Source organism: Stigmatopora argus, chromosome 7 (genome assembly GCF_051989625.1).
Source record: "Stigmatopora argus isolate UIUO_Sarg chromosome 7, RoL_Sarg_1.0, whole genome shotgun sequence".
NCBI lineage: Eukaryota > Metazoa > Chordata > Actinopteri > Syngnathiformes > Syngnathidae > Stigmatopora > Stigmatopora argus.
This window is the reverse complement of record NC_135393.1, coordinates 4,644,408-4,664,288: the sequence shown is the minus strand read 5'-3', so window position 1 is coordinate 4,664,288 and position 19,881 is coordinate 4,644,408. Positions and strand designations below refer to the sequence as shown.

General features: G+C 39.2%; 2 protein-coding genes across 3 annotated transcripts in view; one reads left to right on the top strand and one right to left on the bottom strand.

Moving 5' to 3' along the window:
- Positions 1-9,109, bottom strand: part of nt5c2b (5'-nucleotidase, cytosolic IIb) — a 47,804-nt gene extending 38,695 nt beyond the window's left edge. Inside the window, exons 1-2 of one of the 2 annotated variants that reach the window (XM_077604866.1) lie at positions 8,861-9,109; positions 4,868-4,984 (exon numbers count right to left, since the gene is read on the bottom strand). In XM_077604866.1, coding sequence (XP_077460992.1) covers positions 4,868-4,968 — 101 coding nt within the window. In that variant the 5' untranslated portion in view covers positions 4,969-4,984; positions 8,861-9,109. Of the gene's footprint in view, positions 1-2,787; positions 2,818-4,867; positions 4,985-8,860 lie in introns of those variants that run through there. The other variant, XM_077604867.1, reaches the window with a different exon arrangement.
- Positions 9,110-10,005: 896 nt separating this feature from the next.
- On the top strand, positions 10,006-14,022 carry inab (internexin neuronal intermediate filament protein, alpha b). The gene is made up of 3 exons (XM_077604871.1): positions 10,006-11,080; positions 11,513-11,637; positions 11,722-14,022. The coding sequence occupies exons 1-3, from the start codon at positions 10,034-10,036 to the stop codon at positions 11,996-11,998; spliced, it is 1,449 nt and encodes a 482-aa protein (XP_077460997.1). The 5' UTR covers positions 10,006-10,033; the 3' UTR covers positions 11,999-14,022.
- Positions 14,023-19,881: the final 5,859 nt, after the last annotated feature.

The following is a 19,881-nucleotide window of genomic DNA, read 5'->3' as shown; positions in this document are numbered from 1 at the left end:
TATACAAATGAAGGTTTCATCAAAATACAAAAGCTTGCTAGCAAAACTTTTTTTCTTCTTCTTCAAATTGCAGACCTGTTGAAAATGGCTTGCTATCTGTGATGATGTAATGTTAATGGGTCAATAAACATGCGTTTGCTTTTTTGTTTTTGTTTGGTACTAAAAAGCTTGGTTTTCTATGTATGATGTCTGCAAAGCACAATTATGCAGAGAATGATAAATAATTGGCAACTGGATACAATATGATTAACACTAGACAATATAAAATATATTTTATAAGCCCAAACTTTGTCACTGATGAAAAATAGTCAACCATACTGTACATCAAATAGGGCATTTTTACATAACGTGTAGTGTACAGCTCTCTACGTGTTTAAAATTGTTGGCCTCTTGGTAATATTTGGTATTGGTCAGATTTATGATAATACAGGGATAACTCTATTCACGAAATTAATTAGCTGCAGAAGTGGTTTCATAACTTAAATTTTCCCTAAGTAGAGTCGCGTTTCCATGTAATGTCCTAATCCATTCCAAATTCCCCAATATTACCCCTAAACCTTTTAAAAGTATAATACCAAGTACATATATAGCAATTTTGTTTCAAATATGTGAGAAAGGGGTGAGCGAGTGGTTAGCGTGCTGGCCCTACAGTTCTGAGATAAAGGGTTCAATCCCAGGTTCGGACCTTCCGGTCCTGTGTGGTTATTCTCCGGGTTACTCAGGTTTCCTCCTACATTCCAAAAACTTGCAGGGTAGGCTGGTTGAGCATTCTAAATTGCTCCTATGTATGAGCGTGGGCGTGAATGATTGTCTGTGTCCTCGTGCCCTGCAATTCGCCAATTTAGAGTCGCAACATAAAATAATTTCTCGTTTGGTGAAATATCGATCCAATGACAATTGCCTTTAAATACTTTTTATGCTTTCTCTAAAAATGTGCAATGGAAACATCAGCAAACCGGCTGATTGAGCGACTTTGATAACGGTGCACGCTTTTTCTTTTCACCCGCACCAGAAATATCATTCTTGAAGCCCATGATTAAAAACAATGAAAAAAGTTGCATTAAACACATTCAGAAACATTCCAAAACAACGTATTACAACTCCGTGAGCAACGACGGTCGAAGGCACACAAAAATCACCATGAAGACACAGCTCCCTTTTAGCCAATGGGAAGCCAGCGGGGTGTTGGGAGATATCTAATGGGAGATCAACTTTGTCATGCCAGTTTCAAAATAAAATAATAAAAAGTTGCTACTAGTGTATTTACCTTTCAGGGGATGTTTGAATTTTTGAGACTTGTTTTGTTACTTGAATTTCTTTTGTATCAAGAGACAAAAATCCCATTTAGAAGTTACGAAATTAATTGGTTCCAGATTTTTTTCCGTAACTTGAATATTTTGTAAATAGAGCAGTACTTTATATGTAAATTCCATAATTGGTTCCAAGGTCCTCAAAAAACTACCAACTAAACCCTTTAAAAATTATCAGTGTCCCACTTTTGTATGCGTGCCAAGGAGTCCTCGCTTTTAATGCTTTCTTCTGCTTGAATAGTGTAGCAATGCTCGCAAGTGGGTTACGGCGAGTTGCACTGCCTTGCAATATCCGTCAACTGGACGCCACATTCTTCACTTCTGTTTTTAGATGAATAACAGGGCCTGCTTATTCATTTCATTCGCTCCAATAATTTTAATAAAAAACTGACAACAAACGGCGGTCAAAATAGAGTTATGTTCTGAGAGGCTTCAACCGGAAGTAAATTGAACCGCAGTTAATGTTACCAGGACAATTTCAAATTAAAGTAAGGGATACAGGAAAAGCGTTCAGAGGGATTTCGTAACTTGGATCTTTTTTCGTATGTTGGGGCTGTTACAAGGTTTTCATAACCTGAAAATGTCATACCTAGAGACATTCTTAAGTAGTGGTATCACTGTATTTCATTTATGGAGACATTTGTAAGTAGAGGTACCACCAACTTGAAATAATCAGAACCATTTTGATAAAAACAAGCAATCAAACCACCCTGTTAATGATCATTTGTGTTCATAATTGTACATCTTTTAAAATATTATCCCCAGACACGTGTAAAATCTGCTTCAGATTTTCCATTTCAATCAATAAATAGAAACTTTATGCCTGGTGTTTTGTGACAGTACATTACTATTTCAAGCGATGGTTATCACAGCAACTTTGTGACCAACCACCAGGAAACAGCTTTACTGTTCTGCCTCATGAATCAGTCAGTGGCTACAGTGATAGACATTCTTGACATAACCTGGCTGACGTTGTTGGCATAATTTATATAGCTTGGACCTTTTAAAATTTTGTGGACTTTTTATCATATACAATTTAATGTTCCAGCCCTCTTTTGATTTCAGGTTCCCCAAATTAGACACACATTTCGAAGAATGGATTACATCCAGTAATTCTCATTTCAGTTGTTAAAACTGGAGATCAAATGTTAGTACCCACCCCTATTTCCTTGCCATCAGATTAGAATCAGTACAAACATACCAAAAATTTTGAGACAACTTAAACAGTGGTAATTAAATAATATTATGCATTCAAACTGAATTCATTTGCAATCCAAACAATATAGTAAATACCTTGAAGCAGTTCCATAGTGAACAAGTCCCATTTTGATGTCTGTCTAGAAGAGCGGCGATGCATTCTATGTAAAATTAAACCTCACTTTGACTCCCCGACCTGCTCCAGCAGGCCACCACAGGACCGACTAACAATAAAGCCACCACTCCACCCTCTCTCCCCACCCCCTCTTTGCTTTCTTACCATTCAGAGGTATTCTGACTTGTTGCAAAAATGATTGTGGCTATTCCATGTCATTCTCTGTTGTGTGTGGTTAGTCAGAGTTGTTGTTCTGTGGCATGACATTTATGGGCCTTTAAAGACATCCAGAACAGTCAGAAGTCAGGCAGAACCAAGCAGCCGTTACTCAAATGGAAGGCGTTGTGGATGGTGTACTTGGCTCTAGAATAGAGAATATTGCAGTGCACTTCTAACTGTTGTAACTGTTTTAAAATGATCATAGTAATAATGATAATAATAATAAAAATGACTAATTATTCATCTAAACTGCACCGTCATTAAGAATTTACTGACTTCACAAGCCAATGTTTTGCGGAATGCTGTGCGATTGGATGGCCACCCATTCAAGGTGTCCCCCATCTGGTTCCCGAAATCAGATGGGATAGGCTCCAGCATCTCCCGCGACTCTTATGAGGAAAAGCGGGACGGAAAACGAATGAATGAATGTTTTTAAGGAATATTTTTATCAATCTAAAAAAATCATATGAAAGAACCTATCATTTACAGTAATATTAATTTATTTAGCGTTATAGTAATAGGAAAATCGTGTGGTAAGCACCTCGGCCTAGCAGTTCTCAGATCGGAGTTTGATCCCGGGTCCGGACCTTCGTGTGTGGAGTTTGCACAAGTACTCTGATTTCCTGCCATATCCCAAAAACATGCATGGTAGGCTGGTAGAACACTCTAAATTGCCCCTAGTTAGGAGTGTGAACGTGAATGGTTTCCCATCTCTTTGTGCTCTGCGATTGGTTGGACACCAATTCAGGGTGTCCCTCGCCTGCTACCTCTAGTGAGTTGGTGGGATAGGCTCCAGCACTTCCCGCGATGCTTGTGAGGCTAACAGTTTGGAAAATGATTGAATGAATGTTGAAAAGTCAGATCAATAAAAAATTATTTGCATTCATTCAAATGTGTACATTAGTTGTCATTACCTGTAAAATGGTAAATGATCAATCAAAATAATTTTATTAGTCACTGTGCTTTAATCTCAAATAGGAAAGTAGACTTTGTCGTGTGGTAAAGGGTTACCGTATTTACTTGCATATAAGACACCCGCACGTATAAGTTAACCCTGAAAGTTGTCTTGAATTTTTTTAATTTTACAATTTCTCGCGAAATCAAGTCTGCTCGCGTTTGGCCAGTCAGAGCACGTTTAACTAGGTTTCGACAGCAGCGCCCTAGGTAAGATGGCTGCCCGGGACATAGGTAAGATGGCTGCGGCCCGAGCGAGCAGTGACGGGAACATGAGTTTTTTCACGTTTCGTGCAAGATACGTACGTTTTTTTTCTTGAATTTCATTAATTGACCTCAAAATACATTTTGTTTAGCGATTTATCTGTTTATCTTTTCACTATTTTGAAATAAATTACCGTATCGCCATTCGCTTGCGTCCTAACGTCATGACGCACTCAACGGCGCCATTTTGTCGTGACATCATCATGTCACGGCGCCATTTTGTCATGACGTCATCATGTCACGGCGCCATTTTGTCGTGACGTCATGTCACGACGCCGTCAATTTGCAGTTTTTTTGCATGTTGTGTTTTTATGCGCAAATAGGCCGTACCCTTGATTCAGTCATCATTTATTTGTCCGACAAAAGCAGCTTATATGTAAAACTACTTTGGGCTGCTCTAAAATGGGCAATGACTGAATATGCTTGAATGAAGCGAATAATCACCTCAACAGAGCAACGTGAAGCATTGAACACAAAATAAAAGCAATAATAAAACACTCGTGGAAGATTTATGAAAACTGGCAAAACTTGCTCAACAATTCGTTATTAAAAAAAGCTAATTGGCATCTAACAATGCGGATATTTATATGTCAGTCAGTATGCATTTCATAAAATTTTGAAAATAAGCCAATTGCGGCGGCCCGGCGGCTTGAGTGGTTAGAACGTCAGCCTCACAGCTCTGGGTTCCTGGGCGAACTGAGAAGCATTAAAATTAAAAAAACACTGTCACGCTGGAATATTCTTTCAACATTCTACTCAACGTGTACTCATAGTAGATTAGAGGGCAGTAGAGGGAGATGTATCTTACCTATGGTAAGGCTCTCTTCTGTATTTTTTCATTGTTATTCTGTCCATATTGGCAGGCAGGTCTGCATAATTCTGAAGTCGGTCACTCCATGAAGTAGACATCTTTAGGCTTCTATGACTGAGGAGACAATTAAGAACAATTAAATCATCTATTTAGGGGTGTCCTGATCACCCGTTTTAATATATTTATTTATTTACACACCCTATCTGATTCTGTGTCAAGTGTTTTAGACTATCTGTCGATAGTGAGTCCTGATGAAAGTCTATGTGAAATATTTTATTATAATATTTTTTTGCCATCAAATCAGTGGCAACTGTCAAAATAAGCTTAACATTTTTAATGGCACTACCATTATCACATTATACATCTGGAGTTGGTAAATACTGTACAATAACTCTAAATGTGTATACATACACCCATCAGAGGCAACGCGTTTTCTTTGTTGTGTTTACTTTTTTACATCCCCTACTTGAGTGGAATTAACAGTTTAAAAACACTGTACTCCTTTTGATCAGGAAGGGCAATGTTGATCTTTTGTAAATGATTTCGATCCTCTAAAACTGACTATATCGGGTTTGATTTCCGATCAAATGTTCAGATTAGGACGTCTCTATGTGTATATGTTTTGTCATCAAGGAGTACTTCATTGATTCATGTTGCAACCTAACCCATCAGAAATGTTACTTTCAAGGAGGAAGAAAATCTATTGTGGGGCACTGCTTGTTCTGTGATTTGATTGTTTTTTTTTCTTTTTAAATTGACCAACATAGTGTATTACTGTAATTTTAAAACAGAGAACAAACAATCTTAAAACATTTATGAACTCTACAGGTAAATCAAAACAGGATTAAAGTACCGTCTTTTCCACACTATAAGGTTGCACCGCATTATAAGGTGCACCTTCAATGAATGATATATTTTAAAACTATTTCCATATATAATGCGCACCGCATTATAAGGCGCTACAGTAGAGGCTGGGGTTACGTTAATATGCATCCATTATTAGACGGTGCTGCGCTCAAGGGAATGTCAACAAAACAGTCAGATAGCTCAGCCAAACTTTGTTAATAGATTACAAATCAGCTTTCTGACAAATTCATTCACTCCCAACATGAATAAACAACTGTTTTATTATTTTTTCCAAGGTAAAGTATTAGTAATTTTGTGACACAGCAATAGCATAATAACTCATGTTGAACAGCTGGGCGAATGCGGCATCCAACACGTCCACACCCCGTCTCATCAAAGTCATCATTATCGAGTCATCAATTCCTCCCTGTCATCCACTCCTCCCACGTAGTTCACAGTCTGGTTTTGAATCCTCTGTTGACGCCAACATCTAGCAGCTGGAGTTCTTTTGTCAATCCACCCGGAATGACGGCGAGCATAGAATTAGTGTGCTAAATCGAACTCAACCGAAATGAAACCCTGTTTTATCTAACCCAGCATTCACCGCGCACTACTACTTCTACCTGGGAAATGGAGTCGGCGCTTGCTTGCCGTAGTTGCGAGACCTGTTGCGGCTCAATATTGATCCATATATAAGATATATATATATATATATATATATATATATATATATATATATATATATATATATAGTTCGCAGTCTATCTGAACGATGGCGAGCACTGAATTCCGGGTGGATTGACAAAAGAACTGTATATCCCAGCATGCACTGCACAATACTTCTACGGGGCAAATGGAGTTGGGGGCTGCTAACTGTAGTTGCGACTCAATATTGATCCATATTTAAGGTGCACCGGATTATAAGGCGCAGGGCCAGCTTTTGAAAAAATGTAAGGCTTTTAGGTGTGCCTTATCATGCGGAAAATTAGGTACATTTTCTTAAGTCACAAATAATACAAAGATACATGCTAATATTTAAAATGTTAAAACACACTTATTATGATGGTAGTAGGGCATAATACAAATGTTTCCAGTTACGCACGTTTCCAGACACCCCATATGGGTTAAATACTTTACTGAAAGTTATTTTTGTTCATTGTAAATACAAAAGATTGTCAAAATGGAAATGCATCCGGTCGACTGTTAATTCACATTTTGTCCGGGATAGACAAGCAATCTTCCTATTGCAACTGATTTGAATCAACCAGTGTTAGGTTGAAATTAAACATCCAGAAATGGTAGCCAGACGTAATTGAAATGGCTATGTTCAAAACCCCTTAATAAGACCGTGATTGCTCAGAGTTCCGGTTTCTGATCTTTGTAGCCTTGTTCTAGTACACCTCCAGACCAATAAAATAATCACATTGTTGTTATCAGTTGACCACACACAATACTGAAAGAAAGGACTATGCGTATTTGCAAAACAATCTTTTCATTCAGCATTTCATCATTGGTTGTAAACCTTTGAGTTTGCTTATCACAAGGGACCGTGTAGACAGCACCAGATGAAGCATTTCCGGTGAAAGGGACAGCTGTTATAACAGTTTCTACTGTCAATGTGCTAAAAGCAAAAGGCATGCAATCTGCAAATTTTCATGCAATTTTCTTCTGTTTTCAAGATTTAAAAGGTATCAAACAGTTTTCCTTTTCAGGAATAAGGACAACATTTGTCCAGCTAACACTGCAGGCTACCACTATTTAAACAAAAGGTAAATTTAGTGTTGAATTTTAATGTTTCCTATGTTGTCACTGTCCCTTTACATCCAAACACAAGTCAACATGTAACTTTATAACTGATGCACAAATGCAGGACTTTGACTAGTTGGGAATACATCTTAGTACGTCGATGTGTTGTTAACACTGTCAGCGTGAAGATAATAATTGAAAAGAAATGAGAATCAAGTATACACAATGAGACTATTTAGGAAATTACATTTAAGAGCACTGTCAAAGTTGTTTCTGTCTGCTACTTTGGGCTTTGGCTTGATGAAGTAAGTTGTTTGTACAGTACAAGAATGGCGAGGCTGTATAGCACAAAAGTCGCAACATTAAGTTGTTGTTTTTTTGCGCTAGTGTCCGCACTGGACAGGTAATAAACTCAATAGAGTCTGGCAATGAGCGGCCCGGAGGATGAGTGGTTAGCCTCACAGTGGATTCAAATCTACCTGTGTGGAGTTTCCATGTTCTTTCCAGGCCGCCGTGGGTTTTCTACGAGTACTCTGGTTTCCTCCCACATTCCAAAGACATGCATGGTAGGGTGATTGGACACTTTAAATTGCCCCTAGGTATGAGTGTGAGCGTGAATGGTTGTTTGTCTCCTTGTGCCCTGCAATTGGCTGGCCACCAATTCAAGGTGTCCCCCGCCTCTGGCCCAAATTCAGCTGGGTGAGGCTCCAGCACCCCCCGCGACCCTAGTGAGGATAAAGCAGTTCAGAAAATGAGATGAGAGTCTGGCACACATTAACATTTGTATCCTTGTCCTAAATGAATGTAGTTTGTTGTGTGTTTGTCAGTGTGTTTCTGAACAACTCCAGCAGCAGCCGGGTAGCCTTCATTTTAGCCACTGCCTTCAGGACAACTCTGTTTACACCCTAACCAAGGATCGGTGGTGTCAGATGGGAGTTCAGGTTTAGAAAAATACAGTATGTCAGAGCACTGCATGTGACAAGCCTGCGCTAATGCAAAACGCTCTTTGTTCGACTTCCACATTACAGTATGTAGTATATCATGTAGCGCAGTCCTTAAGACCCACTTAAAGTGTTTCCTGCACCCCTGAAAGATGACATCAAGTATAATATTAACCGTACTGATTCACGGTCGTTCAGTGTGACTTGTGAAATGAACTAGGCTAGCTAGTATTCGCTGACTAGACTGTCAAACATAAAAGAGCTAACAGTCTGCTTACAGTGGAAATGCACGGCCCGCCACTGGCTTACGCCATTCGACGGTGGCCAGAAATGATTCGGCCGAGGATGATTATAATTAATAGTTAATAATAAATGAATTGGGTGGGGTACAATAATAATAGCCAACAAAGGTAAAGGCAGAGTTTAAGTTAACTATTTGTAGCGTTACTGTACTCACCACTGAAATCAGCTTCTGTGCTCTTGTGTCAAACAACTGCACTGCCACTAAATCTGAGCATGCGCCTTGAGGAACGTTCTACTGGAAGAAAGGTTGCGTAGTAAACTGCACACACTTCCCGAATTTGTGCACTATAGTACACTTTGATTCTCGCTTCTCTGTTTGCTGCTGCTGCTCTCTCTCTTTCTCTCTCTCTCTCTCTCTCTTCCTCCTCTCTCTCTTTCTCTCTTCCTCCCTCTCTCTCTATCTCTCTTCCTCCCTCTCTCTCTTTCTCTCTCTCTCTCTCTCTCTCTCTCTCTCTCTCTCTCTCTCTCTCTCTCTCTCTCTCTTCCTCCTCTCTCTCTCTCTCTCTCTCTCTCTCTTCCTCTCTCTCTCTATATCTCTCTTTCTCCCTCTCTCTATCTCTCTTCCTCCCTCTCGCTCTCTCGCTCTCTCTCGCTCTCTCTCGCTCTCTTGCTCTCGCTCTCTCCTTCTGTCTATCAAAAGGAGACGGGCTCAATTAACATCATCTTTTTAAAGACAACATACTTGTTAAAAAGGGCCACGGTGATAAAGCGGTTCAGAAAATGAAATGAGATAAATAATAAGCACAGCTCCGCACTTGCATTATATGTATTATACATTGCCCTTTGCACGTCAGTAATGACCATGTAGCTACTCGTTTATTTCAACAGAGGGCAGCAAAGTTCTATTTTTTTAATCTTGAACGTGTCAAGTATTTAGTTACTATGTATTCATTTTAATAAAGTGTGAAAAAACATTAAAATCGCTTTCTGGGTGCAATTTTTATTCAAAGCAATGACAAGAACAATGTCACTGCACTACTTTGCTTAAAAAAATAACCTTAAATTGGATTTGGATAGCTCATTTCTGGTGTTTCATTGAAAACATTATTTTCAATGCACAATAGGTGTGTATATTATTATTATTATTATTATGAGAGACTGGGCCTTTGAAATTTCTACTGATTAGATGATTTTAATCTGCACATAAAATGGACGTTGAATACCTGGACATGTAAATTGGTGTGAATTTGCGAAAACGAGCTATGTATTTTGACTTTTTTCTTTTGAGGGTAGGTAATCTCAGATGAGTATTCATGAACGATCGCCCTGCCCCCGCCTATAAAAAGGAGACGCACCCATCTACTCTTCTGACTCCATTGACGCCACGATGAGCTACGGACCTGAAGTCTACTCCTCTTCCTCTTACCGAAGAATGTTCGGGGAATCTCCCCGCTATGCGTCCTCTCCATCTCGGACCGCCATGGGCGTGTCCTCGCGGAGTGTCTACCGAGCCTCCTCGGCATCCCGGAGCAACATTGTGCCCTCGGGCGGGTACACCCGAAAGTCCGGGCGCGCCTACTCGTCCATGCCTCTGGAGACATTCGACCTGGCACAAAGTAGCGCCCTCAACAATGAGTTCAAAATTGTCCGCACAAATGAAAAGGAGCAAATGCAAGGTCTTAATGACCGCTTTGCCATGTTCATCGAGAAAGTGCGCAACTTGGAGCAGCATAACAAAGTGTTGGAGACAGAGCTGGTGGCCCTGCGTCAAAGACAGGCAGAACCGTCCCGTCTCGCCGAGCTGTACCAACAGGAGATCCGTGAACTGCGATCCCAGCTGGACGAGCTGAATGGAGAGAAGTCCCAGCTACTCATCGAGAGAGATAGTATCGACGATGACCTCCAGAAGCTCAGGGGGAAATATGAAGAGGAGTTCCGTGCTCGAGAGGAGGCGGAGGCTACTCTCAAGGCTTTCAAGAAAGATGTGGAGGATGCCACCATGGTGCGCCTGGACCTGGAAAAGAAGGTTGAATCTCTGCTGGATGAAATCAACTTCCTGAGGAAGGTGCACGATGAAGAGGTGGCCGAACTCACAGACATGATCCAGGCAGCTCAGGTGTCTGTGGAGATGGAGGTCGCCAAGCCGGACCTGACATCCGCCCTCAAGGAGATCCGAGGTCAGTACGAGTCCATGGCATCCAAGAACATGCAGTCCGCCGAAGAGTGGTACAAGACCAAGTTTGCTGACCTTTCGGAGCAGGCCACTCGCAGCAATGATGCTATCCGTGCAAGCAGGGAGGAAATGAACGAGTTTAGGAGGCAGCTGCAGTCCAAGACTATTGAGATTGAGAGCCTGAGAGGCACTAATGAGTCCCTGGAAAAGCAGCTCAGGGAGATGGAGGACAGGCACACCGTGGAGATCGGAAATTATCAGGTAATGACACGTCGTTCGTAAAGTAAGTACATTTTAGGACAGTAAAATGTACAATTATTCTGCTTTATTTGTAAAATAAGAAGCATTGGTTTTTGTGGACTATGTGCTCTGTCCGTGGTTCTGAATTTCTACTGGGCTATCTCAGCTCAGCATCTGCAATGGACAACGCCCACGTCCCTACGTCCTTTGTCATCAGCTTGCGAAATATGCGTACTTATATCCTTTTATATTTTAAATGAACAGAACAAATGATACACATTAAGATTTTAAGTAATCACATGTTCCAGAATAGGTCCCTATAAGGTATAAGGTTACTACATAAAACAGATGAGCCTTGCTCCACCTTTGCGTGTCCTCAGAACTGCAGATTTCTGTTACTGCGGATAGAATTTCAATATTTAATGACATCCTGTCAATTTCTTTTTTTTACAGGACGGCATAGCAGAGTTGGAGAATGACCTGAGGGCTACTAAAAATGAGATGGCTCGTCACTTGAGGGAGTACCAAGATCTGCTGAATGTCAAGATGGCCCTGGATATTGAGATAGCGGCATATCGGTGGGAAACATCACACCATGGCGTACCATTTTTGTTACCTTTTTCGAACATCCGTTAAACTCTTCTTAATGTTATTGTCTGCAGAAAACTGCTGGAGGGCGAGGAGACCCGCATAGGGTCAGGAATTGCCTACCCCACCCCATCTATAAGTTCAGGTGGTGGACAGAGCTACAATTACCAGTCACGCATCTACACCAGCTCTGGCAAGAGCTCCAAGAGGGAAGATAAGGATGAAAGCCAGCCACAGAGCAAGGCTGGGAGCAAGGCCACCCATGAGATTTATGAGGAGACAGTGGTGACCACTAAAAAAGTAGAGAAGCAGCAAGATGCTAGTGATTCCTCTACTAATCAAAAAATCTAGCAGCCTAGTGTAAACCTGCTAGACCTCTAAACCTTACATGTCTTGCATCTCCCATACCGACTTCTTTTCAATTCACCATACTAAATCAAACCACGTATCTTGAATTAACAGCACCGCAGGGACTTAAACTGCTAGTTTGCCTTCTCATAAACATCTTGCATTAATAGGTTGCTTATACATTTAGGAGTACAGTACAATTTCAGTGATAGGGTTATAGTAATTTTTACAGTGATCCTTAAATAATACACGTTCCCAAAGAAAATCATTTTACATGAACGAAAAACAATCACTCCATTGAACGTTATTTTTGTTTGTTCTGTCATTCACCTACCAAGAAGAGCAAGTTCTTAGGCAGCACATAATATATTAGTACTGTACTCAACTGCTTTCTCACTTGTGCATCACACAAATGCACATAGTACGTCATAAGTGTTTAAATACTACAGCACAACTTTAAGAAAAATATGCACTCGACCATGATGCATAGTGAAAGGAAAATTCTTTGAATACAACATAACACCTGTATACTAGAAGATAGAATTAAAAAAGAAAGCACACATTTAATGATTCACAATGAAGACTGGCTTGTGATGTTGCATAACTGACATAAAATCAGTTGAAAAAAAATTCACCTTGCACAAATGTTCAAATAAATAATGGTGCATCAATTGAGGGTGAACATCCTCAAAGGAACACTGCCCTCTCTTACACTGCTTATTTAATAGTAATAGTTGTAATCTTTAAATGAGCAAAAAAGAAATGTATGTTTAACCATCTTAATATGGATAGTGTATGTAGACATCATCCTTGCATGGAATCTGCTCCATTGCTCATAAACACATTGATTGCATTTAAGGTTGGCTAATGCCTCCCTTTCCAAAAATTACACTTGCATAACATCAAGCAAAGTCCTAATTGACAATGATCTTTGTCATCTTTGAATGACCTAACCTGATAGACTATAAAATATATTTACCAAAAAGTTCCAACAAATAATTCCACACATAAAAGCATTTTGTAATTTACACTTAAATCCAAAAAGCAGATTATGTATAATCCATTTAAGTGCAGCTTCATTCCTCACGCTTCATTGATAATTAAAGCCCATTTTAGGTATACAATCCATCTCGCTTGGACACTTAGACCAAACCTTGCAACCTCACTCAAAATAGAGCCAATACATAAGGACCAGTTTGTAATTTGTTTCAAATGTGTCCTTTATCTTTTCAATTTTGGCAATGACAGGATTAAACATCAGGTTTAGTATGACCTCAGTAGAAACATGTAAGACCAAGACTCTAGTAGTTCACTTTTTGCTTGCTTACTGCCAACATAAACAAAGCAATGTTGTTCTCGTGATATTTGCCATTGTAGACCCGCTCTGACAAGCTGCACTCACACTTCTATTTGGAAAAAAAAATGATAATGCACGGCTGTAGGACAGAATGTTCTGGATTGGTTTGTTTTATCTGTGGCTTTAGAACAAGCAATATGTGAGTACCCTAGTAAGTGTGTATTTGTATCGCTATGCAGTGGCCTATCCTAAAAGACTTCCAGAAGAAAAAGATCACTAGCACATGTAAATGTCTGTATGCTGCATTCCAGAACAACAAAAGCTTTTATAACCATATTGCAAACCAAATAGAATAAAACGGTGTCTTACTATCCTAACATTATTACCACACTGCCAAAAATAAGAAACATGCAGCACTAGTCATGGCATGACATTAACAATATGTCACAAGGTCAAATGCAATTATTAATATTTTGCCATAGAATAAATACTGTAGGATATGAAATGCCTTAAAACACCAGCAGCTTCGTATTTTGCCATTTGTATGGTGAGGCTGAATTTGTTTAGTGGGGCATTGGATCATTATTTGCATTTATTTAGAGCAACCGTGACATTTAAAATTTAGGGATTGAATGTAGTTGCCATGTTATCCTTGTTAGTATTTCAACTTGCTATGTATTGCTGTGAGACACCATATCAATAAAATTTTGACATTATTGACATGCCACAAGATTTTGGTATGGTATTTATGTGCATGAGTGGGTGTGATTTATGAATTGGTAATTTGGACGGTTTAGACCCATGGGATTAAATATAAACATGTTTACCCAGTGAAAAATTCTGGGGGTAGGAATCAACATAATAATTGGTAATAGACCTAATTTGCATCCAGAAAATGTTTGCAATCAACTCATCTTGTCCTGTGTCCTTTTATCTGCTAAAATAAGTCTTGTTTTTAAACCAGTAGAGATAAGAACTGTCTTGTATTGAGTAAATACCTTTTCTTTCATGAGGCAAAGTGTGAGATGATGGATGATCTCCCGCAATACTGTGTGAGGTCGTCATTAACACAAACCCCTCAACCTCTTCTCATCCCACTGACACATGACGGTCTAGACCTTGAGCATCACAGACCCTTCCCTGGTTTTGCTCGTCTATTGGGTCAGACAGCCTTGATAGGCTTGTGGTGCATGTGCAATGCAGGGTGCAGCTCTTCAAAGATTTATACCTCTGCAATGCTCCCAGCCGATGTTTTACAAAGGCCTCTGAAATGTCACCATAAAACCTCTGCTGTAAAACAGCTCTTTCTAATTTTCTTTCAAGTAAGAAGCACACATACTTTTCAAATCTCAGCTACTCAATCTCTTCTTCATAAACACAGAAAACACACGAGAGTATTAAAACACCCGATAATATGAAGCAGTGGTCTTGTAAAAAATGCAATCTCATATAGAAAATTGGAATTGGGAATAATTTGAGATTTATAGTTGCTGATGGAGAATGTTGGCCGCCTTTAATTCCACTGCAGTCAGTGTACATTGCAGTTCAACTATTCCTCTTGCATGTTGTTATACATGTATATATATGTGTATATGTGTGTATATATATATATATATATATATATATATATATATATATATATATATACATATGTATATATAATTTCATTTTCTGAACCGCTTTATCCTCATTAGGGTCACTGGGGGTGCTGGAGCTAATCCCAGCGAGGCGGGGGACACCTTGAATTGGTGGCCAGACGATCGCGGGGCACAAGGAGATGGACAACCATGCACACTCACACCCATACTTAGGGGCAATTTAGAGTGTCCAATCAGCCTACCATGCATGTTTTTGGAATGTGGGAGGAAACCGGAGTACCCAGAGGAAACCCACGCAGGCCCAGGGAGAACATGCAAACTCCACACAGGTGGACGTGACCTGGATTTGAACCCAGGACCCCAGAGCTGTGAGGCCGACGTGCTAACCACTCCCACCACCGGGCCGCCACTATTAATAAATATTAACAGTAATAAGAAATAATAATTTAAAAATATGAAAACAGAAGTACAGATTTAAAACTACTACTACTATTACACAATCAATGGAAAACAGCCCCATTGCCTGTCATTACAAAAATTAAGAAACATTAACATTGTAGAATTTAATTTAGTGTCCACATCCACAATGGTCCATATGATAGAAGGTCGTTTACACTGTTATATTTGTCCCCAGTAGTAAAAGCAGAATCTCTTATTCCCTTTGGCACACTCAAATGTTGCATAGACAAATCTACAATGTGCACCAATCGGTGCATGACACGACCATTGCCACTGCATTGACTAATGTGGAATCAAACAATGTTAGCAGACTGACACCCTCAATAAATAAGATGATGATACTCATGGCTTATAAGCATGTACACAGCCTTGATGTGCAGCATCTGTCTTCTGAATGGTAATGACTGCGTACGACAGCCATCCAGATCCAAGCAGTGCTAAAGAGCAGGAAGAGAGTGTGATGGAGCTTCGAGTGCTGAGTTGTCTTATAAGAGCGAAGACATCCAAACTTTCCATTAGTGGATTGTCATTGTAGTTAAAGGTCCTCAATCACGGTTGGCCGTTACAGAATTCGATAGATTGGACTTTGTTGAGCCACAACCCATAATACTTTTCTTTGTATAATAAAACAAAAAAGTGCAAAAAATAGTTTTAATCCCATTTGGCTGCGAATACTAATAGATAATAGAAAAATAGATTTTCAATTGCCAGGTTTTGTTTGTAAAATATAAGATGCTCTTTACCAGCATCCATGCCGGGACTGAGTCTCTCATTTTCTCCGTCACGGTGGCCGTGTACGGTGGGTGCTTCAGCCTCTGTCATGATCTTGTACGGTGCAATCTAATGTTTTTGGGACTTATGACAAACTTCCAATTTAGTAGTTAATGATTTTATGTTTATATTGGGGCATACGCTCTTTGCTGGCTCCTGTACGCGTGTGCAGTTATTGTTTTCACGAATGATGAGCAACAAACATTAAAAAACATTTTTTAAGGTACAATTTAAATTGTAGTCCGGTGTAGCGAGTGATCAGCACGTCGGCCTCACAGCTCTCGGACCATGGGTTCAAATCCAGGTCACGTCCACCTGTGTTGAGTTTGCATGTTCTCCCCGGGCCTGCGTGGGTTTACTCTGGGTTCTCCGGTTTCCTCCCACATTCCAAAAGCATGCCATGCATTGTAGGCTGATTGGACACTCTAAATTGCCCCTAGGTATGGGTGTGAGTGTGCGTGGTTGTCCGTCTCCTTGTGCCCTGCAATCGGCTGGCCACCGATTCAGGGTGTCCCAGAGTCAGCTGGGATAGGCTCTAGCACCCCCCGCAACACTAATGAGGATAAAGCGGTTCAGAAAATGAAATGAGATGAGAATTTAAATTGTTATGTTTCTGTGTGAGTCTTTATCCTTTATCTCTCAATACTGTTTGAGATGAGTTTATCATTTGGTGAGAAAAAAAGCCGTGAAAGTGTGTTAAAATCTGAGGAAAAACTAATGAACATGATGCAGTTTTAAATGGAATTGTTAGTTTCGTTGTCTATACCTTGAAGCGTACCAGCACTGAACTATTTGTTCGTATTTAGTTCACAAACCCACATTATCACATAACATAATATCACTGCATAATAAATGTTGTCTATTTTTTTCTTAAGCAGTTAACCTTGAAACACTTGGCCAGAGGAAAATCATACGAAAAAACTTCGTCTTTAAAGCAAAAATGCCCATTATGTTGTAGTGCATGTTTTCCACTGAATTCTGTCTTCTAAAAAAACAAGGCCTTTCATTTATAAAGAAGTTGTTAATAATATTATAAAACCAAACTTTGTAGATTAAATGTGTAAATAAACACCATAAATTAAAAAAGTCAGCTAAATATAAAAAGCATAGAAAGATATGCATTTGGTTTCTGTTTAATGGTAAAGATATTGTTTTTAATTCACTAACACAAAGCACTTGTGACACTGTAAAAAGTAATGAGTATTTGTAATACAAAAAAATACATATCAAACTTTTTCATAGCGGTGAACTGTTTCAATGCATTATTGTTATAAGTCATATTATCATTTTAATGAAATCACTTTATTTTAAGCTTTGTATTCGTGCCAGTAAAGAAAGTCTTAATTTGCTGCTGTTGCCTTGGAATCTGTTGCTAGCATCACTTTGCTCTGGCAGCCTTAGGGAATGATGTCTTGGATAGATGTGGAGGTCTAAAGTAAGGCTTAATGTATCAACACAAAATATTTAGAAGTACATTAGATATCAAGTAAATATTCATCCTAATAATAGAACTCAAAACAATGTTTCTCAAAAATGAAAGATAAAATGATTTCCTTTTCCTTTCCTGCTAGAAAGCGCTACATCATTTTGAGGCAGACCCTGTGATCTGACTTGTTAATGAAGTCATCATGTTCCTTTTTTTCATTGGTCTAATAATAGCAAAGCCATACAAGCAGGCTGACTGGAAGAAATAATTTTCTTACCCTGCCTCCTGATTTTCAAAAGAGCTTCCCTATGTACTGGGTTTATTTGTAGGGAATTTATTTAGAGTTATAAAACAATCTAGAAAGCATTTTGTTGCAAAATAGATTGAAATGTTTTAACCTATATCGGTTTGAAATGTAAGATGTCCGAGAAAAGACAAGCTGTTAAACAATCCTGAAAGATTAACCATGGTTCAGATAGATCAGCTCTACCTAAGACCTGCAGCAATTGTAGATATACCCGAGGCAACCATGTTAATTTAGAGATTTTAATAAAATATAACAAAAAAAATATCTTTATGAATATATATTTTACATGAACCTTTGTGATTAACAAAGGTGCACTGCTCAACAGAAGTATAAGAACTGTAAGGCCAATTATCTATACAGTTATACAGCTCCAGCACCCCTAGCAGAAAAATGAATGAAGGACCGAGTAAATGTCATAGTTCCTCATTTTGCATTGGTTATTGCCAGGTTTGCCGTTTAGACATTCCCATAAAGACGCGGAAATATGAGAGAACACGCTTTATTCTGGTTTAAGAACACCGGCTTTTCTGAAACGGTGCCTCCATTCGTTCCAATTTATTTTGAGATAGTAACAACATCTTGTAACTTCCCAGGAAAATCCACTCTCTTTGCAAAATATTCTTTAACAATCTTTGAAGTAAATCATATCAAACAAAACATTGTTTGCTTTCAATGTGCAGCAAATGTATGATAAATGATATGAAATGATCCAAATATTTATATGATTCTCACAATTATTCAAACAACAACTCTTATGTGAGCAAGATGATCTAAAACACATACAAACAAGTACCTGCAAACAAAGCAAACATTTTATATTGTTGTCTAATATATGTATTTCAACTGGCAACCCAATATGTTCAAACTACAGTAAAATGAATGAATTGGCCCCACTTTTGAAAGGCAGTAAAGATTGTGAAGATGTTCTTTTGTGTCCTTGTAATCAGATGGGACTCATTATTTTGAAGTGGGCTGGGTAACTACTGCTGCCACAGGTTAAACCAAGAGGAGTGGTTGCGTTCATTACGAAGTAAACTAGCCATGTGTATTTGGGGATTTGTTTAGTGTAAACTCTGTGAATGATATGGAAGTAATTTGACTATACGTCAAGCAGAGATGAGAGAAAGTGCCTTTCTGTGATTATTGTACAGTATATTTGTAGCACCTATTAAAAAAAACTTTAATGCAGGCTATTACCCACTTTCTTCATTTTGTTACCTATGCTTTGTTAGTGGACTGTGTTTACCTTACAAAATTAAGACTTAGACGAAAACCACCATATTATTTTTTTCTAAATGAATACGCTTACATACACACCTTTCACAAAGTGATTCTTTTGCCTTCTGCCAGGAATAATATCAGTTGAAGAGTAAATATTTACAAAAAACTTCCATCTTTCATACTGCCCAACCTTGAAAGGATTGCAGAGGTTGCTTGGAGCCTGACTCAGCTGTCTTCAGGTAAAAGGCCGACTAGACCCCAGACTGGACGCCAGTTACCCATAGGGCACACAGAGAGACAAACAACCATCCACGCCGCCAATTATACCCCCACCAGTGGGAATTGAGCCTGCACCTGCCCACACCGAAGTCAGACAAGTGAACCTCTACAGAACCTCTATGAAAACCTAAAATACAAAATCAAAAGTGAGAGTCTTGTCACTTTTAACTTCTAATTTGTTATTTATAAAAAATTATGACAACTTCTGGATGAAATTTAAGTGTATTTTTGATCAACTGTGTCTATAAAGCTGGATCATTAACAAGACTACATTATAAATTTAATATTGAACTAAAACAGGTTTAAATTTTCTTTATAATTTTGCTTTGAGCCGCCTCGTGGTGTAGAGGTTCACTCGCCTGACTTCAATTCAGGCAGGCGCGGGCTCAATTCCCGCTGGTGGTGCTATGATTGGGGGTGTGGGTGGTTGTTTGTCTCTCTGTGTGCCATATGGCTATCTGGCGACCAGTCTAGGGTGTAGTCTGCCTTTTGACCAAAGTCAGCTGGACAGGCCCCAGCAATCCCCGC

Excerpts from the sequence above, each read along its gene's own strand:
- inab (XM_077604871.1), top strand. The coding sequence starts at position 10,034 with ATGAGCTACGGACCTGAAGTCTACTCCTCTTCCTCTTACCGAAGAATG. Across the intron at positions 11,081-11,512 it reads TGGAGATCGGAAATTATCAG|GACGGCATAGCAGAGTTGGA; the intron begins GTAATGACACGT and ends TTTTTTTTACAG. Across the intron at positions 11,638-11,721 it reads ATTGAGATAGCGGCATATCG|AAAACTGCTGGAGGGCGAGG; the intron begins GTGGGAAACATC and ends TATTGTCTGCAG.